This window comes from Tinamus guttatus, unplaced genomic scaffold, assembly GCF_059628265.1.
Source record: "Tinamus guttatus ecotype Peru unplaced genomic scaffold, ASM5962826v1 Tinamus_guttatus_pri_ptg000384l, whole genome shotgun sequence".
In the NCBI taxonomy this organism is placed as follows: Eukaryota; Metazoa; Chordata; class Aves; order Tinamiformes; family Tinamidae; genus Tinamus; species Tinamus guttatus.
This window is the reverse complement of record NW_028288918.1, coordinates 1,971,706-1,990,405: the sequence shown is the minus strand read 5'-3', so window position 1 is coordinate 1,990,405 and position 18,700 is coordinate 1,971,706. Positions and strand designations below refer to the sequence as shown.

Sequence of the window (18,700 nt, the reverse complement as noted above, 5' to 3'; positions counted from 1 at the left end):
GATGTGACCCTGTGCCACGTGCTCTGGGTGTCCCTGCTGGAGCAGAGGGGTTGGACTGGATGATCTCTAGAGGTCCCTTCCAGCCTCAACCAGTCCGTGACTCTGTGATTCTGTGTCTTGGGTCCTGCAGTGCTGAGCCCAACGCTGCTGCCAGGCCAGGGTTCATTACTGCCCAAGGAGCACAGGCTGCACGCACACCGATGCGCAGTGCAGCCCATGCTGATGGCAAGGCAGGCGCCGACGCCGGGCAGGGCTCCACACAAAGTCAGCAGTGTTTGTTCCTACGTGCCAATGCAGACAGGAGCCGCAAGGACGACTGGATTTGTATCCCTCAATTTAGGGAAGAGTCGATAGGATTTAATGGAAATAATGCAGTGGTCAAAAGCTAGCTCTCATAGAAAGGAATCTTCTTCCATTCCCTCCTCCCTCAGCTACTTGATCAACATTCCTAAATACAACCTCCTTCTATAGTTACTTCTGCCACGTGCCAAACTGTTACTAGAACAGCTGTAATAGTTGAATTTTTTTTTTCTGAAAGCTCTGCTTTCCAAAATCACGAGATTCTGCAATGACCTTCTCATTTTAATATACTTACTTAAGACAATCAAGATTAACAGAAAACGAACAAACAAGGATAATGTGACTACGAAGCAAAATACCAGGCAAAATAAAAGCTCCAAGTATGTAATGTCTTGTAAATCCTCATATTATTTTTATGATTTTTGGAATGTCTATTTAGGCCACCTTATGAAAAAAGTATTACCAAATTATTGTTCCTTCTGCTATCTTTACTGTCAGCCAACCTTTGCACAAGGTTATGGTACCCCTTCCCCAGATACGATACTACTAAAAACATCCCCGTTTTTGTAATTTGTATGCCTTCAGATGCATTCAGTTTATGGGCCACTAAAAAGTCTATTTAGCTCAAAGACCCTACATTTTTCATTTGTCCTTGAAACTCAAGACCAGGAAAAGAAAAACCCCTTATTTATTTTGATCACTTAATTATTTCAGGTGAGCATGTTGCTTCATTTCTAGCTATCACAACTCTTTTACCCAGTAATCAAAAGCTAAACAAATAAAATCTTCAACTCCAAAGCTAAACATATTAAAGAAATGCAAATCAAGTTTAAAAGCATTGTGCTGTGCCAAGAAGTTACAAACAGAATAAGCAGCTTCTTTGCCTTATCCAGGAAACACCCGTGCCTTTTGTTTAATTATTACTTCAGTGCTTTTAACAAGCAGACTTTAATCTGCTTTTTAGGTGCCCGTGAAACTTTTATTTCTTCTTCTCAGGATGAACCCCTGCTGACTCTGAACCCTGCTCCATGGTAGGAAAACGCTTTAATCTTTTGAGAAAGGCTGCTGGGCCCACTCTTGGTTCCAAAAAAATTATCAGGTGACTAACAAAACTATACTTTTGACTCCAGGAAGATATCTTTTTTTTTTTTTTCTTTTGGTCAGAAATTATTTTTGCTCTTTTCCAAGATGTGTTCCTGGATTTTCTATTTTAAAGATCCCTCTTGCCACCAGCCTGAAAAAGGAAGTACATCGCTACTTATTCAAGAAGAGCAGGTCACTAGGAGCACCTTTATGGGTGAAAAGCATTATTAAAATAAACATAAATTTCAAAAACTTTCCTTTGAAGAAAAAAGTTCTCTAGCACTGTGAGTGCGAAGAGGTCTCAAAGCGTGCTGCGAGCGTGTCATACTCAGGTTCCAAAACCAAGCAAAACGGATCCCAGGTGTTTTATCACCACGTCGGCCCCTAAGGTAGTTTTAAGACAATTACTGGTGCCATGTGTGGGCACAAAGAGCATTGCATCTACCTCTGTTCCTCTGCTGCTTGGGGTTGGTAGTGTGATTAGGAACCCCACTTGTTGCAAGGGAATTCCAGAGAGCGCCCTGCTCACAGAGCTGTCTGTGTGGATGGCTGGACACATGTTAATTCACTGCCTGAGCCACTTCCGTTACCTATTAACAGAACAGACTCGTGTCATGTCTCACCTTCATCCAAACCTCCCAACCTCTGCGAGACCTGGATCAGTACATGAAAATTACACCTCTGTCCTATTCCTGGGAAAGTGAGAGTAAAAACTGGAAGACAGAGCTCCTTTCCAACTGTCATGTGATGAGGCTAGTCACGTGTTGGTAAGAGCCAAGTATGCATGAAGTGGTGCCTTAAGATACACGTAAATATTTTACCTGTGTGGTTTGAAAACTGGACAGAGTTCACTGTATCAACTTCAAAGCCCAAGACCTGGAACAAAACACAGGAATAGTTATTTCAATAGCACTTCTTTTCAAATACGTTATCAGTGTTATAAAACAGCAAGAAAGCTCCTATTGCATATTTAGAAACCTCCAGTGCAGTTTTAAAGCAAAGCTGAGTCAACCCAAATGCGACGTAAGCAATGTGGTACTTTACTATGGAAGGGTGTATGGAACAAAAGAGGCATTGGCTAAAAAAAGCACAGAAAAACAGATCCCTGAATTCTCAGGCAAGAGTTCATCTGGGGATACGGAGCTGAACACTGACCCCTGCAGCACTGAAGTCCTGATGAAAGCCTTGGCTAGGCTTTCTTGGCAAGAAAGTCTAAATTTCAAGGTATTAAATGAATGCAAAAATATGGAGGGAGGATGCAGTTGGTATTGTAGAAAGTCAATCTTTCTAAAAGGAGGACAGAAGAATCTTAAAAGGTCTCAACCTCATGAGCCATATTTGGATTTCACAAGCGGTTTCTTTTCAACTCAACGGTAAGCAAATTAAAAAAAAAAAAAAGAGAGAGAAAAAAAAAGAGAGAAAAGGTTTTGGAAATAATGAGGTAATTCAAGGAAGAGAACTTTAAAATGACGGAAACCTCAAAAGGCAAAACTATGCTCCAAAAGCCCCCTTCTACCTTACATTGCCAGCAATCCAAGTACTGAAATATCCACATTTTGCTAGGGCAATGAACACTTTCTCATTGCCCAAACAGAGATAAATACTATGAAAATAAGAACATAAAATCAGGAGAAAACTAAGGAGGATTTTTAGTCTGACAGTACCCATTTAATACAAATGAGCATTACTATTCAAGCCATGCTACATTTTTATCTGCCACTAAAGAAATTCTAATACAATAGCGAGATAACAGTCTGGCATTTAATATTTGCTTTCACATGCTACTTGCTCTGAATACGAATTCTCCTCAAAAGAAGAGCTGCTATATATGGCTCAGCGAGTCACACAGAGAGGTAACAGTAATGATGCATCACTGTGTATGATCCATTTTCACGCAAATGGCTGAGATGGAAGGGAGAGAATAAATGAAGTTTTTGCCAGTCATGTTCTTCCCCGAGATGCACATCTCTCTCCATCACGATGGCAACCCCCTCACATATATTAAAACATATGAGTACAATGTACCAGCCATTAGATTTTCTCTGTGCAGGTACTTTTACTTCACACATAAAAGCTGGTAAGTGATCATCTCCTCATTTCAAAACCTGAGCCGTTAGAAGATGAAGATACATGTTGTAGTGGATGTTTCCTTCTGCCTGCAGGCAGTGTGTAGCTTTTACAGATCATTTTGCAGATCAGAGCCTTACAGAGGTCTCTGCAGAATCAGTCTCTTAAATAAAGAAATAAATAAAGGTTTTCTGCTTGTTCCCTGCTACAGAGCAAAGTAATTTTATGCTAATGCTAGACAGAATGGTGGCTGCCTCAGTCTGAGCACATAAAAATTAACCTCTGCTTCTGCACTTAAACCGGTTTCCTACTCCACATTAGCAGATTTTATTTCAAAGGCCCAGGAAAGAAGGGGTTGGGAATGGGGCAGTAACTGTGTTGCCTTCAATATTCATGTTCGCGTATTCCCTTCAGGGAAGCAAGTGAGAACCCTGCCTCCACAAAGACTGTCGCCCCTTTTCACTTCCCCTTGCTAACAGACCTAGGCAGCTCTGATCACCCCCACACCTCTTGGTCTTGTTTTAGAAACTTCATCTCCTTCAGGCAACAGAAGAAACCCTAGGCAAGCCCACCTCCCAGAGACAGCAAGATGTCACGTTGGCTTAGCCATATGCTTGCTGAAACAGAGGTGAAGAAAAGGCTCTTGAATATTTGGAGGAAAAGTTACAGAAAGACCAAATTCTACCAAAGAGTTTGATTCTCTGTTTTCTCATCAGCACAACAGGATAAAATAAAACTTCAGAAATCATAGGATCACAGAATGCTTAAGGTTGGAAGGAATCTCCAGAGATCATCTAGTCCAACCCTTCTGCAACGCAGGGTCACCTAGAGCACGTGGCACAGGACTGCGTCCAAGCGGGTTTTGAAGATCTCCAGAGAAGGAGACTCCACAACCCCTCTGGGCAGCCTGTTCCAGTGCTCTGTCACCCTCACTGTCAAGAAATTTTTCCTTAAGTTCCTGTGGAACTTTTGGTGCTTCAGTTTGTGGCCATTTCCTCTAGTTCTGTCTGTGGCCACCACTGAAAAGAGACCAGCACCATCCTCCTCACTGCCTCCCTTGAGGTACTTATATACCCTGAACAGGTCCCCTCTCAGCCTTCTTCCAGGCTGAACAATCTTAATCACATAATTGTGATAGATTAAAGTTTTTGTTGTGAGTAAACGTACATTATGTTAATCTAACACACTCATTTGTAGAGTTCTGTGTTGAAATTCAGGCCCCAAAGTAGCATGTGGTTACTCTATTTTAAGGAATTTCCTTTTTTATCAAAACAGAGAGTAGTTAAAAGCGATTTTAAAATGTCATTTTTAAAAGCAGTCAAATACATTTACAAAAATCTTCAATACTGCATTTTAAATAACAGCAACCAATGCTAAGGTTTGGGCTTAGTTCAAGCTATTAATTGAAATTAATTTAAAAATCACATTATACTAGTATATATTTGCAATTAAGTCTAATTAAATTGAGACATTTTTCAGAATACAGTCTCCAGAAGACCACCTGGCAACAGAATAGGATAGAGTGTTAAAATCAGCTTTTGATAGCCATTTTCTTTTGTATATCTATAGAGGGAACAGTATCTCAGTTTTTGTTTGTGCAGTTCATTTTAACAAAGTCAATGTTTAAAGTGTCTAAGGAAATAGTATCATTTTCCTTCAGCCAGTGATGAGAAAAGCGAATGAGCAGCTATCAGCCTCTCACATCTAAAAGACTCTGCTTGCAGTTAGTTTCCAATTCACTGAATGATAGATAGTCCTTCTGCTACTTGCTAGGCAGCTTGCTTCAAAACATGCCTTGTTATTTTCTTTCTTATATTGCCGATGACTTAAATTTCCCAAGCAAAGCTAACTTGAAATATTGATTTTGCTTTTTTTTTAATTTCAACCAAAACAGAAGTTGAATAAACTTTAAGTTAATAATTGCCTAAGAAGAAGAAAAAAAAAGTATTGGTTTTCATGTGTGCAAACCTAGAAAGCTCAGAGCATAGCAAACATATTAAATCACAAACTTGCATGAAATAAAAAGTGTAATGCCCAGATTTGAGCATGGAAGTATGAAAATAACACCTGATTAATTATCAAGGATTTAATTGGAAATCAACATTTTTTCTGATGCTATAAAACAGCAAACAGCAACTTTTTTAAAGTTTTTTTTTTGTGCTTGTAAGTACAAATTCAAAGCAAAGTTAAAATCCATTATTTACTTTGCTATTGCTTGCTAATGCAAAGTACACTTAAATTAAAAATAATTAAATTAATAAAGTGAATTAAAATGAGTAAGTCAATCTAATTATTGATGTTCTTTCTATAACCAACCTAATTTAATTATTGATGTTCTTTCTACACAAGGAAGAAACAGAAGGCTGAAATATAGCTCAAATGGATCTTCAGGTGTCTGAAGTACGTACGTGCATGTGTGTATATATGTATACACTCCTATATATAGACTAAAACACTATCTTGGCACTTTCTGTAACTTCCCAACCACTCAGCATGCCGTGATCTGCAAAGACTGCAAGTGAAATGGTAAATAAAGATGGGATTAGACCCACATCGGAGCTTGCAGAGTTCCAACAGAGAACAAATTCCAGCTGCTGGTGGTTTACCATGGCTGACTGACGGGCACCGCTGTCCCTGACGTTTTGTTTGACGAGTACAGTAGAGGCCACGAGTGCTGCTATGCCAGTGACGAATGCCTGATTCAGACCCTGAAAGTGTCACCTTACACTCACTGATCCAACCCTTGCACATTGCTGCATGATTTTTCTTGCATGCAGGTTTGCTGCAGCCACCATCCACAATGCAAAAAAGGGCAGATATGTCATTAATACTCCTCCAGAACAAACCACACACCCTTCCCGTCAGTCCCCCAAGCAACAAAATACAGCTATGGATCAGTACAGCACAAACATTTGAACCATGACCCTGGATCTCAGAACTGCCCTCTGTGTGTGTGTGTGTATGTGCATGTGCACTCGACGTCACAATATATGAGAGAAATATGAGAGATGAATGGGTGAGTCCACCTTTTTTGTTGTTTTTTTGGTAAGCATCTTGACCAAAGGAGGGAGAACTGTTACCCTTCTAAAAACTTACCACCATACACCAAAACCAGGGGATCTTATTTGGAAGGGATTCCTGGCAAATCTGAATTAGGCATTTCAGGAAAATATTTGGAAGATTACATTAAAATAGTAACACATACTAGGAAATATACATTTCAAGAAACAGCTGTCATGAAAGGTATAATCCAACACTTCCTGAGATCAGATTGGGCTCACTTCTTCCTCACAAATAACTGAGAGAAAGGGACAAAAATCACAAGCCAACGTTGCACAGCTCTGCCCACAATGCAGAGGCTGCTATAGTCCAAGCTTTGGAAACACCAGCACATTCCACACACAAGCACCAAGGATTAGAAGCCACATCTTGGAGCCAACCAGCGTTCGAGGGAAAACGATAGCACATAAGAAAGGAAGATATTTCAAAATATACAAATAACCTTTGAAGATGTCAGTGCTTTGGAAAACAGAAGTAACCACCTGATTTTTTTTCAAGAGCACAAAAGTAATTTAAGCGTGCATCCAGCTATCAAGCAAAAAAGAGCAAGCCAAACAGTGGATCTCCTTTAAGATTCAAACTTTACAAGTGATACCAATTGCTTTACAGTGGCAACGTAAAATTCTAGATACACAAAAAACATCTTGTGTTAGATAGCCAAATCCTCATTTTGCAGTTCTGGTCCACCTCGAAAACACACCTTTTCAATCGTGCGACGGTGTTAATGCTTTTCTTGGAGACTTAGTAGAGATTAAAAAACAAGCAAACAAAAAAAAAGCCTCTCCCTCTCCCCTGCAGAAAACTGCAAAGAACTGGTACCCAGAACTGCTAGAAATGACAGATTAGAAATACACAACCCTTCAAGAGATCAGTCCAATTTGCGCCTGTTACACAAGCGGTAAAAGGGTTACCAAAGTATCGAGAGTAATGAGAACTCCTCTGCAGTACGGAAACTTTGACATAGCAATGGAGAAATGACAGAAGGATTTTGAGGAAAATGCAACATCTCAAATTCAGTTTTTAATGGCTTTACATTTATATTTGTATAATCTACATTATGATGTACCAATGGTAGTGAGACAATAGAAAGGTAACCATTTTTCAAATTCTACTTCTATTTGCTACTTGATTATTAATACCACTCGAGACTAATCTCAAAGTTGAGCTGTGCTTCAAAGTAAATGTTAATCTGAATTCTCACTTAATTTTATTTACTCTGTGAAATGTTGGAAGCTGGAACATTTCCTCTGAATAAACTTTATAGTAACTTTGCAGTTTTACTCTCCTTCTGCAGGGAAAGAATTTTTAGAAGTATCACTCACATTCTGAATATTGTAGAGTTTTTAAACTTCTTCATTCTTGCTCTTCATTCAATTTGCAAAAAAGTAGGAAACTCCACAGTATATAAGGTTAAACTGTCATCTGAATTGCATAAACTTGTAATATGAACTGAATAAGGTTTGCCTGCTTTCTTGGATGTTAAATATTAGAAAGAAGCACAGCAATCTACTTCCAATGCACTGTGTGTACATCTTGACAGAGAAGTTTACAGGAGACTGACGAAGGTGCTGGGAACCTCTGGAGTTTTCCAAGACTCAGCAAGGCAAAGCCTAAGGTTGCTGGTGACCCTGCTGTGAGCAGGAGCCCGGCCTGCAGACCTCCCAACGTCCCTTTTAACCTGCGCAAGCCTCTGGTTCTACAGTTCTGCTGCATACGAAAAGCTCTGTTCTGCAACATGATCTGGACATACTACCCTCTCTGGGCACTGAATTGCTGCCTCTAAGCCATTTAATTTTCAGATTAGAAATTATAATCGGGATGCAATACTGTGGGCCAAGAATCTGGAACATGTGAGAGGGAGAATAAGGAAGAAGAAAAAGCAGTGCTAAGGAAGAAAAAAAAAAAAAAGACTGTGTAAGAACAAGCTAGGTAAATTTCATACATATTTCTTCCATAGCATTCATGCCCTCTGCTACGTGCTCATAGCTGCTGATTTATATTTTATGAAACATTACAGAGACCTGTACTTGTGCTGGCAAAATAATTTTTTATCAGTAAACAGTGACAAAGAGACGACAAGATCACTCTGCAAAGCACCGTGCTTAAACTAGTATCACTTTAACTCAGGTATAATAAACCAAAGTCCTGCTCCTTACCCACATGGTAAGAATACTGCTTGAGAAGAGATGCTGGGCCCTTCCACACTGCTGATAAACAGCAGGAATTTATTTTGCCTGGAACCAGTTAGATGGCCCTATATGTAGTTCATCTATGTACTGCAATGAACCATGCAACACCATATCACGTTATTATATTTAATTTTCACAATACAGACCATGCCACCTACTATGGCAGAAACCACAGCAGATTAAAAACGCTCTCCCACAGGTTAATGGCTTCCTATGGAAGCCAGCCAGGATGCTCAAAACCAAAGGCAGCATTTAATTTTTAAAAGTTAATAAAAGCACATGAAAAGCCTAGGGGCTACATGGAAAGGAAAAAAAGTCCTCAGTTCCAAGAACCAGTTAAGGTTTTTACATAATGGAAAAACATTTTGCAGTTATATTATTTGAAGCATACAGTAGCATTTTAAAAAACAGAAGTAAAGATTTAAGAGCAAATCCTATAGTCCAATATATATACATACATATATTTATGCAGTTTTTATGAAGCATGAAAATGTGAATATTATCCCAACATTAATACCTGAACTATGACTATGAATTTTAATCAACTCTCCAACAGTGAACAGTTATCTAGTCACATTCTTATTTCTCTGACTCCACAAATATGGTTAATCTTAAGAGTCTGACTGCAAATTCCATCTTATTGCTGAATTTCTATAATACATTTATGGATCTTGTCCCAAAAAAATAGAACAGGTGTATTAATAGAATGTGTCTGGCACCTCGTACAAGGTGAAAGCATCTCAAAACACTGACCATGAGTCTTTATGAGCCAAGATGCATGTGCAGCAAGCACAACAGTTGCCAAGTTCAGGATTGCACAAGGCCTGTCTGATTAACGCCAGAGAGCTGTTATTTGAGGGTACATCATAGCAATATAAAGCCAACCATAGGCTTAAGGTGTCCCACTACATGATCACATCATATTTCCCTCCAGAGAACCTCATGAGCCACATTTGGATCACAGTTGGCTTCATTGCTGTTCAAAGGATGCACATATGGTAGGTCCTACATCAACAGCGAAATCACCTTTTTTTAAGCAATGTTAACGCTGACAGATGGAACACTTAAAGGACAAACTTTTATAGCATAAAGACATACATAAAGAAATGGATTTACACAAACCTAAACAGACTGAATTTATGAAGTATCTTCAAGAAATCTTGTTAAGTCTCCAAATTGCTGAGTTTTAGCAGAACACATCTATAACGAGCAAAATGAATTAGCCAGTAGGACCTGTATGTGTCTACAAAAGACTGAACCATTCCATACCTTCCATTGTTTTTTACACATACTGGAATGGAGCTTAAACAAAACTCATTAAAAGTGTTAAAATTAATGTCACAATGTTAATAAGCTGTGAAACAGAGGACACCACATGTTCAAACACACACATGGACACAGATTTTTCTAAGCAGGGGCAGTAATACTTTCCAGTAGGAAAGTCCTCGTACCAAGCCGTAAAATTCTGCAAGTATTATTGTATTTTAAGTAATTTACACATATGGACTGACACTTATGCACTACATTTTGGACTTGATTTCACACAGCCACCACCAGAGTTCCAGCAACAGTCACCAGTGCCATTTTAGTGAACATCATTTCTCCATTTTAGTCCCTTAGACTCTAAACATATTTTAAATCTAATTTTTTTTGTAATCAAATTAATTTGGAGTGGAGAAAGGGAAAGGATTTTTCCTGTTGCTACCTCTCACCTTCCTGTTGCCACCTCTTTCACTTCACTGCCACCTCCTTCCATTCGAAAGTGAATCAAAAACATCGTACATTATAGTGGATATGGAAAATTAGAATTTAAGTTCAGTTTGAGAAAGGTCACCTAGAGAAAAGACACATCCTGGCATAATGGCTGTCAAGGGCTGATGGAGTGAACTGAAACTGCAGTTGACCAACCTTGTCTCTTTTTCTCGTCCTGGGCTTTTAATAAACTATAGCAGATAATAAAATAAATCAAGTATTTTATAATAAACCAAGCAGATAATGACAGCTTTGTAGGCAATAATATAGATGTATTTAATACTGTGTTTGACAAAGTACTGCACAGAAACCTCATTAAGATTGCATTAAGGAAAAAAAAAGAACACATGAACTAGTTTAGAAATAGGGATGCGGGAGATACTGTTGGTGAATCATCAGTCTGGAGTGAGGCCACTTCCAGCTCTGGGGTTTGAGATAGTTACAAACAGACCGTAACAAAATATGCACATGACCTTGAGGAAAAGAAAAAAAAGTACTAAGTTATTTTACACTATCCTGTTCTGACAAAGAAGAGAAATCTAAAGCACAGACAGCCATTAATGGTAACCATGGATCCTTCCAGTTCCATAAGAAACACCGTCTTCCCTAATCTCTGCTTTTCTAGTGTAATTGTTAAAGCCAGCCCAGGAAGCTAGAATTCTTCTTAGCTGTTTTAGGATACCCTCAAAAGCCAGGACATCAGGCAGATGGATTATCTTTATTGCTGTGGAGGTTCCATATGTGACAATTTACCGTAAAGAAAATAGAGATAGACTCTTGTCAGTAGTGTCCACTGAAAGGACACGAGGTGATTGGCACAGATTGAATTGCAGGAACTTCCATTCAAGACTTTAAGGATGCTAAAATGCTGGAGCAAGTTGTCCTGAGAGGTTGTGAATTCTCCGTTATTGGAGATACTCAAAAACCAATTAGAAGAGTTTCTGAACAACCTGCTCCAGGTGACCATGCTTTGAGCAGGGGGACTGGACTAGACCATCTCCAGAGGTCCCCTCCTATCTCGGTTATTCTGTGATGGTGAAATAAAACATATCTGATGGTACCAAAGATAATTATTCATATAAAAAGCCTAAAGCAGCACAACCGAGCTGGTTTATAGTGGGTTATGTTCATATTGCATTTTAATCATTAAAGTCTATCTCTCAGTGCAATTAAAATTTGCTTCTATCAACTTTCTAGAAAGAAAAAAAAAAGAAAAAAGAAAAAAAACAGCTTAACTGGTTTTACTGCTAAGATCACTTGAATCTGCTAAGATTCATGCAGTGAACTTGACCCCATGATATTGTTTAAGGATTGTGAACTCTAGGTATCTGAATAAACAGAAATAAGCTTATGTTACAAGGCTTGTTACCAATACATTGGAAAACTAGTTAGCAATTAATCCTTAGCCAAAGACATTTTACCCTGCAACAGCTTGCATGCTTGCCAGTAACTCTTACCAAAGTTTGTACCCAGATACCTTAAAGAACAGTAAGTACTTTGAAGGAAGTAAAAAGGGGGAAAAGCAATGTAACATGGAGCTAATGAGCACAATGCTACCAGGTCAAAGTACAAATGTGCAGAAGAACATGTAGAAACAGGCGAATAAGTTCAGTCTTACTAGAAAGTTAACTCCTTGATACGGCCATAGCTGTCAAACCAAAGGTTCCTACATCTATCAAATACATATGAACTTTTAGGATTTATAAGCTGGCTTGAGCTTTGGACACTACAGACGACATACAAAAGACCAGAGCAGAAAACAAATGCCACTATCCTCTCCCAGAGCAGGCTCTGTTTTTTTTTTTTTTTTTTTTTTTTAATCAAAGCACTCAGGCAGGTACATACTGAGAATTCGCAGATGGGCAGATCTGGCTGTAACATAATGACTGTTGGAAGAGAAAAGACTTGAACAGTCTAAGAATGCATGAAATTTGTTCTCAAATACTTTATTCCTTGCTTTCTTCTGAAAAGACCCCCAATGCAAGTACACATCTGAAACACAAACAGGTCAAATTCAGAAGGATAATATTGTTTCAAGGAAATGAACCTCAGAGACACAATAAAGTTTCAGAAGAAATACCACCAGATAACCCAGTTTCACCTCCTGTCCTGACACCAAGATTGGAACACACTGCTAACATTTAATGTAAGATACTGCCTTGAACATTGCAGACAGAAAATCACACGTCTCTGCCAACCTCCCCTCTAAGCCACTTGGTTAACACTAACAAAGAACCTCTTATACATCATAAACACTTTTTTTTTCATAAATATTTAAACAATTAAACTTCCTCTGCCTGCAAGATGCACACAGACATCAGTTTCCCACAACACATTACACCAGTTCAGTTCAGGATCAACCTGACTACAGAGCAGGGAGATTTGTAGTGCGGCTGCTGTATTAACCCTCCTCTGGGCAGGAGGTTGCACTATCCATCTGCAGTGGAATCAAGTAGTAATTCCACAAAACATTGATTTATAAGGCTAATGTAATGAAAGGAAATAATCAGCCTCTGTTTCCCCTTTCATTATTTCCACTGAAGGACGAACCTAAAAAAAGAGGAATAAGGTATTTCTTAGGGTATCTGACTGCCTTTTGCACACGAAATGCATTTTTCCCCCATTTCAAGACTTTGTTCTCTATTAAGACTTTTGATGCTGATTTCAGAAGAAGGAACAGTTTGCATATTCCTTTGAGGAACTACTGAAAATCTTCAGGTTCATTTTAGATTTTCAGATTCATCATCTTCATTTGATTCCTTCTAAACTTCGATGTAATTTCACAAACACAGAGTATCTGTCACAGGAAATTCTTGCAAACTGGAATCACGCACAGTGCTGCACAAGCAAGCTTAGAAACACAGACCAGGAGAGACAAGCGTACATAGGGAGTAATTTGTCTAAGCGCTGGACAAGGCCTGGATATAATCTATAATCTCTACTATAGTGTATGAGATTATACAGAAGAGAGGAGAAAAAAAAAAGCCGTTCTAAACACAGGTGACTGAAATTCATTTTTGAGAGCGAGAACAAAAGGGTTTAATTGCATTATTTTCCTTTAGTTTTTTTGGGTTTTTTTAAATCTCATTGCTCAGATTTTCCCATCTGTCCATCTACTTGGAAGGCCTGGTAATTATGTTATGCACATCCAAGATGAAGTTACTCTAAAAGAGATTTATCTATTTAGCCCTCTTGGGTAAAGATTATAAATGAATCCCACTCTCCTACCATAGCTTTAGATGTTAAGTTTCAAGGTAAGACTCGCTTATAAAAAAGTAAAAGAAATAACCTCCTGAAAGAGCCTCTATGTTAGTAAATATCCCACCAAAGCCACTGAGGGTAAAATGGGAAGCTTTTAGGGAACAGTTAGAAGTCTCACCAGTTCCTTCACAGAAAGCAAACGTCTTATGTAAACATGTGCTTTAAAGATTATTTCATTCAAAGTGGCTGCCAGGTGTAGGAGCTTGGGCCTTGTTCCTTCTCCAGTGCTTTGGTTCTACCAAAAGAAATTTAAGTGGAGCTGTGCAGTGAGCCAGAGCAGAAAACTGACTGATGACATTTCTTTCTTTGTCAAGTTATTTATAACCTGAATGACCTGAGCCTCACAAAACAATTCTCCTTGAAATGGACAGCAAAATAGTGCAGGTGGAAGAAGCATCTGGCATTGGGAAGGCAAGAGTTTCTCAAGCTGGCTACACTCTTGAAGCCAGCAAATCAGAAACCTGTGCTCTAGAAGACAGGTGACAATAAAAAGAACTCTCAACTGTAAACTCTGCTAGGCTGCCATACATTTATTTAGTGTTGGATCAATGAGGAGAGGTCCAATGCTACTTCTACTAACTCCAGCAAGAAGAGGAACCACCCCTACGCACTGGTGGTTCAAGCTTAAAGCTACTGTCAGCACTGGACTATGAAAGGAATGACACACAGCGTGGGTCCGAGCTTGTGCTGGTTCATAAACAGGAATACTGAGGAATTAATATAGTACAGGAAATACATCCCTGCTAGCCTAACCTCCCATGTTTGACTGTTGTTTTAAACACTTCTGTTAGCTGATGATAATGTCTGATGGTTCCAGAGGTAACACACTGACTGCCACCTATACAAAAGAGGTTTTTTTCTGAGTCAGAAAAGTGAGAGTAGCCACAGTAAAGAACTGGATGGCCTGAAGAAACCTTTTGCTTCCACCTAAGATGCCTGGTAGTAGTCATCAACAAATGTGTAAAGTATACATATATATTTTGAAGTATATAAACAAAATTGGAAAAATCAGTATTATACTTTTAAATTACGTTTAAGCCTAACTTCACTAAGTATACCACCATAAACTGGCAAATCATTTCGCAAAAAATGGCAAGCTTTGATAATTTAGACAACGTTTGTTTCTGCTATAGAATATTCTTTTTCTTCCCTCTTTCCAGAAGTTGGGAAACAGAATTACTGTGCATAGGAATTGTGAATACACACAAGATTTAGGAAGAAAACTAATCAGTCTGTGTTCAGAAACTGGCAGATCAAGCAGACAACTTTTAAGGGCAATATCAAAGCAACATTACCTGGCTTTAATAGCAAACGATCTGACAAGGTAAGGAGCAAAAATAAAATGTTGTGTTATTTTGATACTTTTATTATGTAGCTCAACAACACTTCTTTTTTTTTTTTCAATTTCAATATGATGACCTATGAAGTGCAGAATGCTGTTCTTCAAAGCAGCCATTACACCCCCTTCACCTTAATAATATAAATGACTATGTCATCCTTGCTAGAGATTTCTCTATAGTTCCTTCATACTTTCCTGAGAAGTAATATATTAGTGAGTCCCTTATATATTAGTGGGAAGATGGAAACTGTGATCAGACTGAAAAGATCCCATTAATGGCTCAGGAAAATCATCTCTCTCTGCTTTTGGAAACAGCTGCCTCTACAGATCAGAGAGTGGCCTGAGAGCTTTCACCCTGCAGCAGGGGAGATGCTATCGTTTTTCAGTGCACTCTAACCCTGATTCTCTTGCCCGCATTCCACTGGCAAGGGGCGCTTTGCATTCCCAAGACAGCAAAGTCAAATCACCATGGGAGCATTTCCGCTATTAGTAAGGACAGTGCAAACTTGGTTGATAAGCTTAAAATTTACAAAGGATGACAGACGTGAAAGCGAGGGTTTCTTTGCTGTTGTCTTTTTGTTTTTGAAGTACTACTAATAATTAATTATTATTAAACATAATAGGTTTTGGTATCACAGTTCTCTCCCCTGCTCTATTCATAATTATGTCAGATGTTAAGGGAACTGAAGCTTGGGGGAGTCACAGATGAATCAGCATCAACAAATACATATCTTGAATGAAGCCCAGTTCAGCCAAATTTCAGTTCAGCAATACTTCATTGCTCTGACAGGCTAGCCCACTGCTGCCAAGCCGCAGGATGCTGAACTGGCCAGATTTCTGTTGGGGCACTGTAATTGGTCATCATGGAAACTTAGGGGTGGTGGATCTTATCTAAGAAGTCTTCTTTTCCTCCTTTTCCACCCCCCACCCCCTGTTCCCACCTCACCTTACCCCAGTCCCTCTTTTTTAAAGAATTCCACTGCAGTTCTTGCCCTCGCTCAGTCTTGTCCTTTTATTTTCCTTTTTTTTTTTTTTTACCATATTGGTCAAATGCCCATTGCCTACAGTCTTCTCAGAAGTTCATCAAATTTTTCACAGTACCTAAAACCTTCCAGAGGGCCAAAGTCACTCTCTGTAAGTGGGTTGATCTTGACAAGAACCTGTCAAATCCTTTTCACAGAAACCAAGACTCCGACATGAAGCAACCTTGTTAGGACCTTCCAGATTACAAGTTTCTTTCAAGGTCTTATTCTGCACACCTGCATTCACTAAACTTTCACAACCAAACATACTGCCATCAACATGACAAAAAAATCCTGCTTACATAACCACAAATGGACCTTCTCAGAAGGCTGGGTTTTGTTATTTTTTTTATCTCATCTTTCACCTTCGTCATCTTGCATACAAAAACAATACCCAAGATAAGGAGCAATGTTTCTGCAAGCTTCTTCCTAAGCATGAATCTACAGCCACAATCCTATTTTAGATGTGTACTTTAAGGCAATCTTTGGATATTATGAACAGAAGATGCATTAACTCTGCATTTATTTTTTGTTTAAAGGATAGAGCTTTTATTTCCCAGGCTTTCATCTATAATGAAACTATAATGAAACTAAGGGTTAGCCAGAAAGTCATTTTTTTCATTTTTAGTGTTATTCTGTAAAGACTTCTGATTGATTCATCCTTTCTGACTCATATAATCAACGCAACAGAGGTAGTCTTTTGAAGAATAGAACAAACTGTCACCTTAAAAGACTGTTGCTCTCTGTATCTGTAGAATACTTACTACATCTAACTATACTGATCAAAAAAAAAAAAAAAAAAAACAAGCCTGTAACCTTTTTTGCTAAGGACAACAAATTATCATTAGAAGCAAGTTTATGATGGTTTTGGTCTCAGCGTATAAAAAAAAGCATACCTGTGACTGAACAATGTAATTTAAGACTCTCCTTGAACACCACAGAAAATCCCACTTGTGTTGGTCAAAAGGTGCTCTCACATCTCTTTTACAATCAAGAAAGAATGAAAAATGCAGATCTACTACATTTTTTCCCTGTAAAAATAATTACTGAAGACACCAAGTCCAAGAATACTGAGAATCACCTGTCTGTATTAACACCTGAGTAGATAGCTCTTTCTAGTCAGCAGGGAAAAAAACCAAGCCAAAACAAAACAAAAAAGAAACCAACCGATCAACTGAAACAAAACAAACAAACAAAATCACTGAACGGATTTCAAAATTGATGTGTTGGTAGAAGTTTTTATAGTGGTGTCCTACACTTCAGAGCAGACAATTTCATTATGCAGATACAACTAATACATTCAGCTGTATACTGATGGTCAGGGAATAAGTATTTTAGCAGAAGAGAAATGAGGAAACTCACCCTTGGGTATGGACCCTGGAATGTGAGGAGGGCTACAGCTCTGGATTTGCCACCTTTTCCTTTATTGCCCCATTCTCCCTAACCTACCTATCACTCAGCAGTAGGTCAGGTGAGCAAGCTAGCTTAAAATGCTATTGAAAATTAATGATAAGGGATTCCTGAAGGAAGAAGAACACCTGATAAAGGTAATGGTGCATGGTATGGTGAAAACATGTATTTTTATTTTATATGGAAACTGTGACAACCCTTAGTCAGGTAGGGCAAACATCCCTTGACATTTCAAAGCTATTTATCTGGCAGACAATATATCCACTCTTCCCCACTTAAATGCTGGTTAGTCCTAAACCACTTCCTGATACCAAACTAAGAATCCAGTGAGATGATTATGAAATAACTTGTGACCATTAAAAAAAAAAAAACAGGAGAACCTTAAGAACATTTAAAGAGGCAGTAACACTGTGCAGTACAAAAATGTTTTAAATTGTGACATAAATGATTCAAAGTACAGCTGAGGACAGAGGTCCTATCACCTTTTTTAACCTGGAAAAGCTTCTTCTAAGGCCTATTTGTTTGTGTACTTTGAGCTTCCAAATTAACTAACCTATCTTAGCACTGAAAAGGTAAAAAGGGCTCTAACATCTTTCATGCAGCTGTACCACTTCCATTATTTTGAAGTCTGGAGATACAATTGCCATAATCAGAAAAAGTCTTTCAACAAATCTTCTCAAATAGGTTAAGTTTTAGTGTATTGGAAGTCTGACAAGGCAGAAACAACTGATTAAGAAGAGACACTTCAGATAATTAATTCACCAAGTCCAATACAGAGTGTCATTGGTCACCTCAGCATTGAGTTTCTAAACAGTAAAGAGAACCTTTAACCCGTAATTAACAGACATGAGCTTAAGAGGCTGGAAATTTCTGGAATAAGGGCTATGGCTATCACAAAAATAGCTTGACAGAGGAAAAGCATATTTTAGATACCATTCCATTAGGGTAGCTTGAGTATGAAAGGCAAACTTCTATCACTTGGAAAGTAAGAACAGTTGGCCTACAGATCATGGCAGTCTCTCAGACCTGAGTTTCCACATTCAGAGATGTTTCTGCCATACATAGTTTTTTATACGTATATCACCCTTGACTATATACTGATTCTGAAGACATCTGGTTTCATCATGAGTGGATGATGATGATAAAGGGTTGTGTTTTGTAGCTGGTTGCAGGACTGTGCTCAGACATACAAATCTATTTATCAGCCTATCTCATCT

At 38.6% G+C, this 18,700-nt stretch overlaps 3 protein-coding genes across 3 annotated transcripts in view; 1 reads left to right on the top strand and 2 right to left on the bottom strand.

Annotated features, from left to right (window-relative positions):
- Positions 1-18,700, top strand: part of SIK1 (salt inducible kinase 1) — a 312,481-nt gene that overhangs the window by 136,938 nt on the left and 156,843 nt on the right. The gene's annotated exons all lie outside the window — the stretch shown is intronic.
- The window catches only part of AGPAT3 (1-acylglycerol-3-phosphate O-acyltransferase 3), a 315,407-nt gene that overhangs the window by 150,899 nt on the left and 145,808 nt on the right, over positions 1-18,700 (bottom strand). The gene's annotated exons all lie outside the window — the stretch shown is intronic.
- Positions 1-18,700, bottom strand: part of PDXK (pyridoxal kinase) — a 37,869-nt gene that overhangs the window by 18,158 nt on the left and 1,011 nt on the right. The window contains exon 2 of the mRNA XM_088530662.1: positions 2,205-2,259. Within this exon, the coding sequence (XP_088386788.1) occupies positions 2,205-2,259 (55 nt within the window). The remainder of the gene's footprint in view (positions 1-2,204; positions 2,260-18,700) is intronic.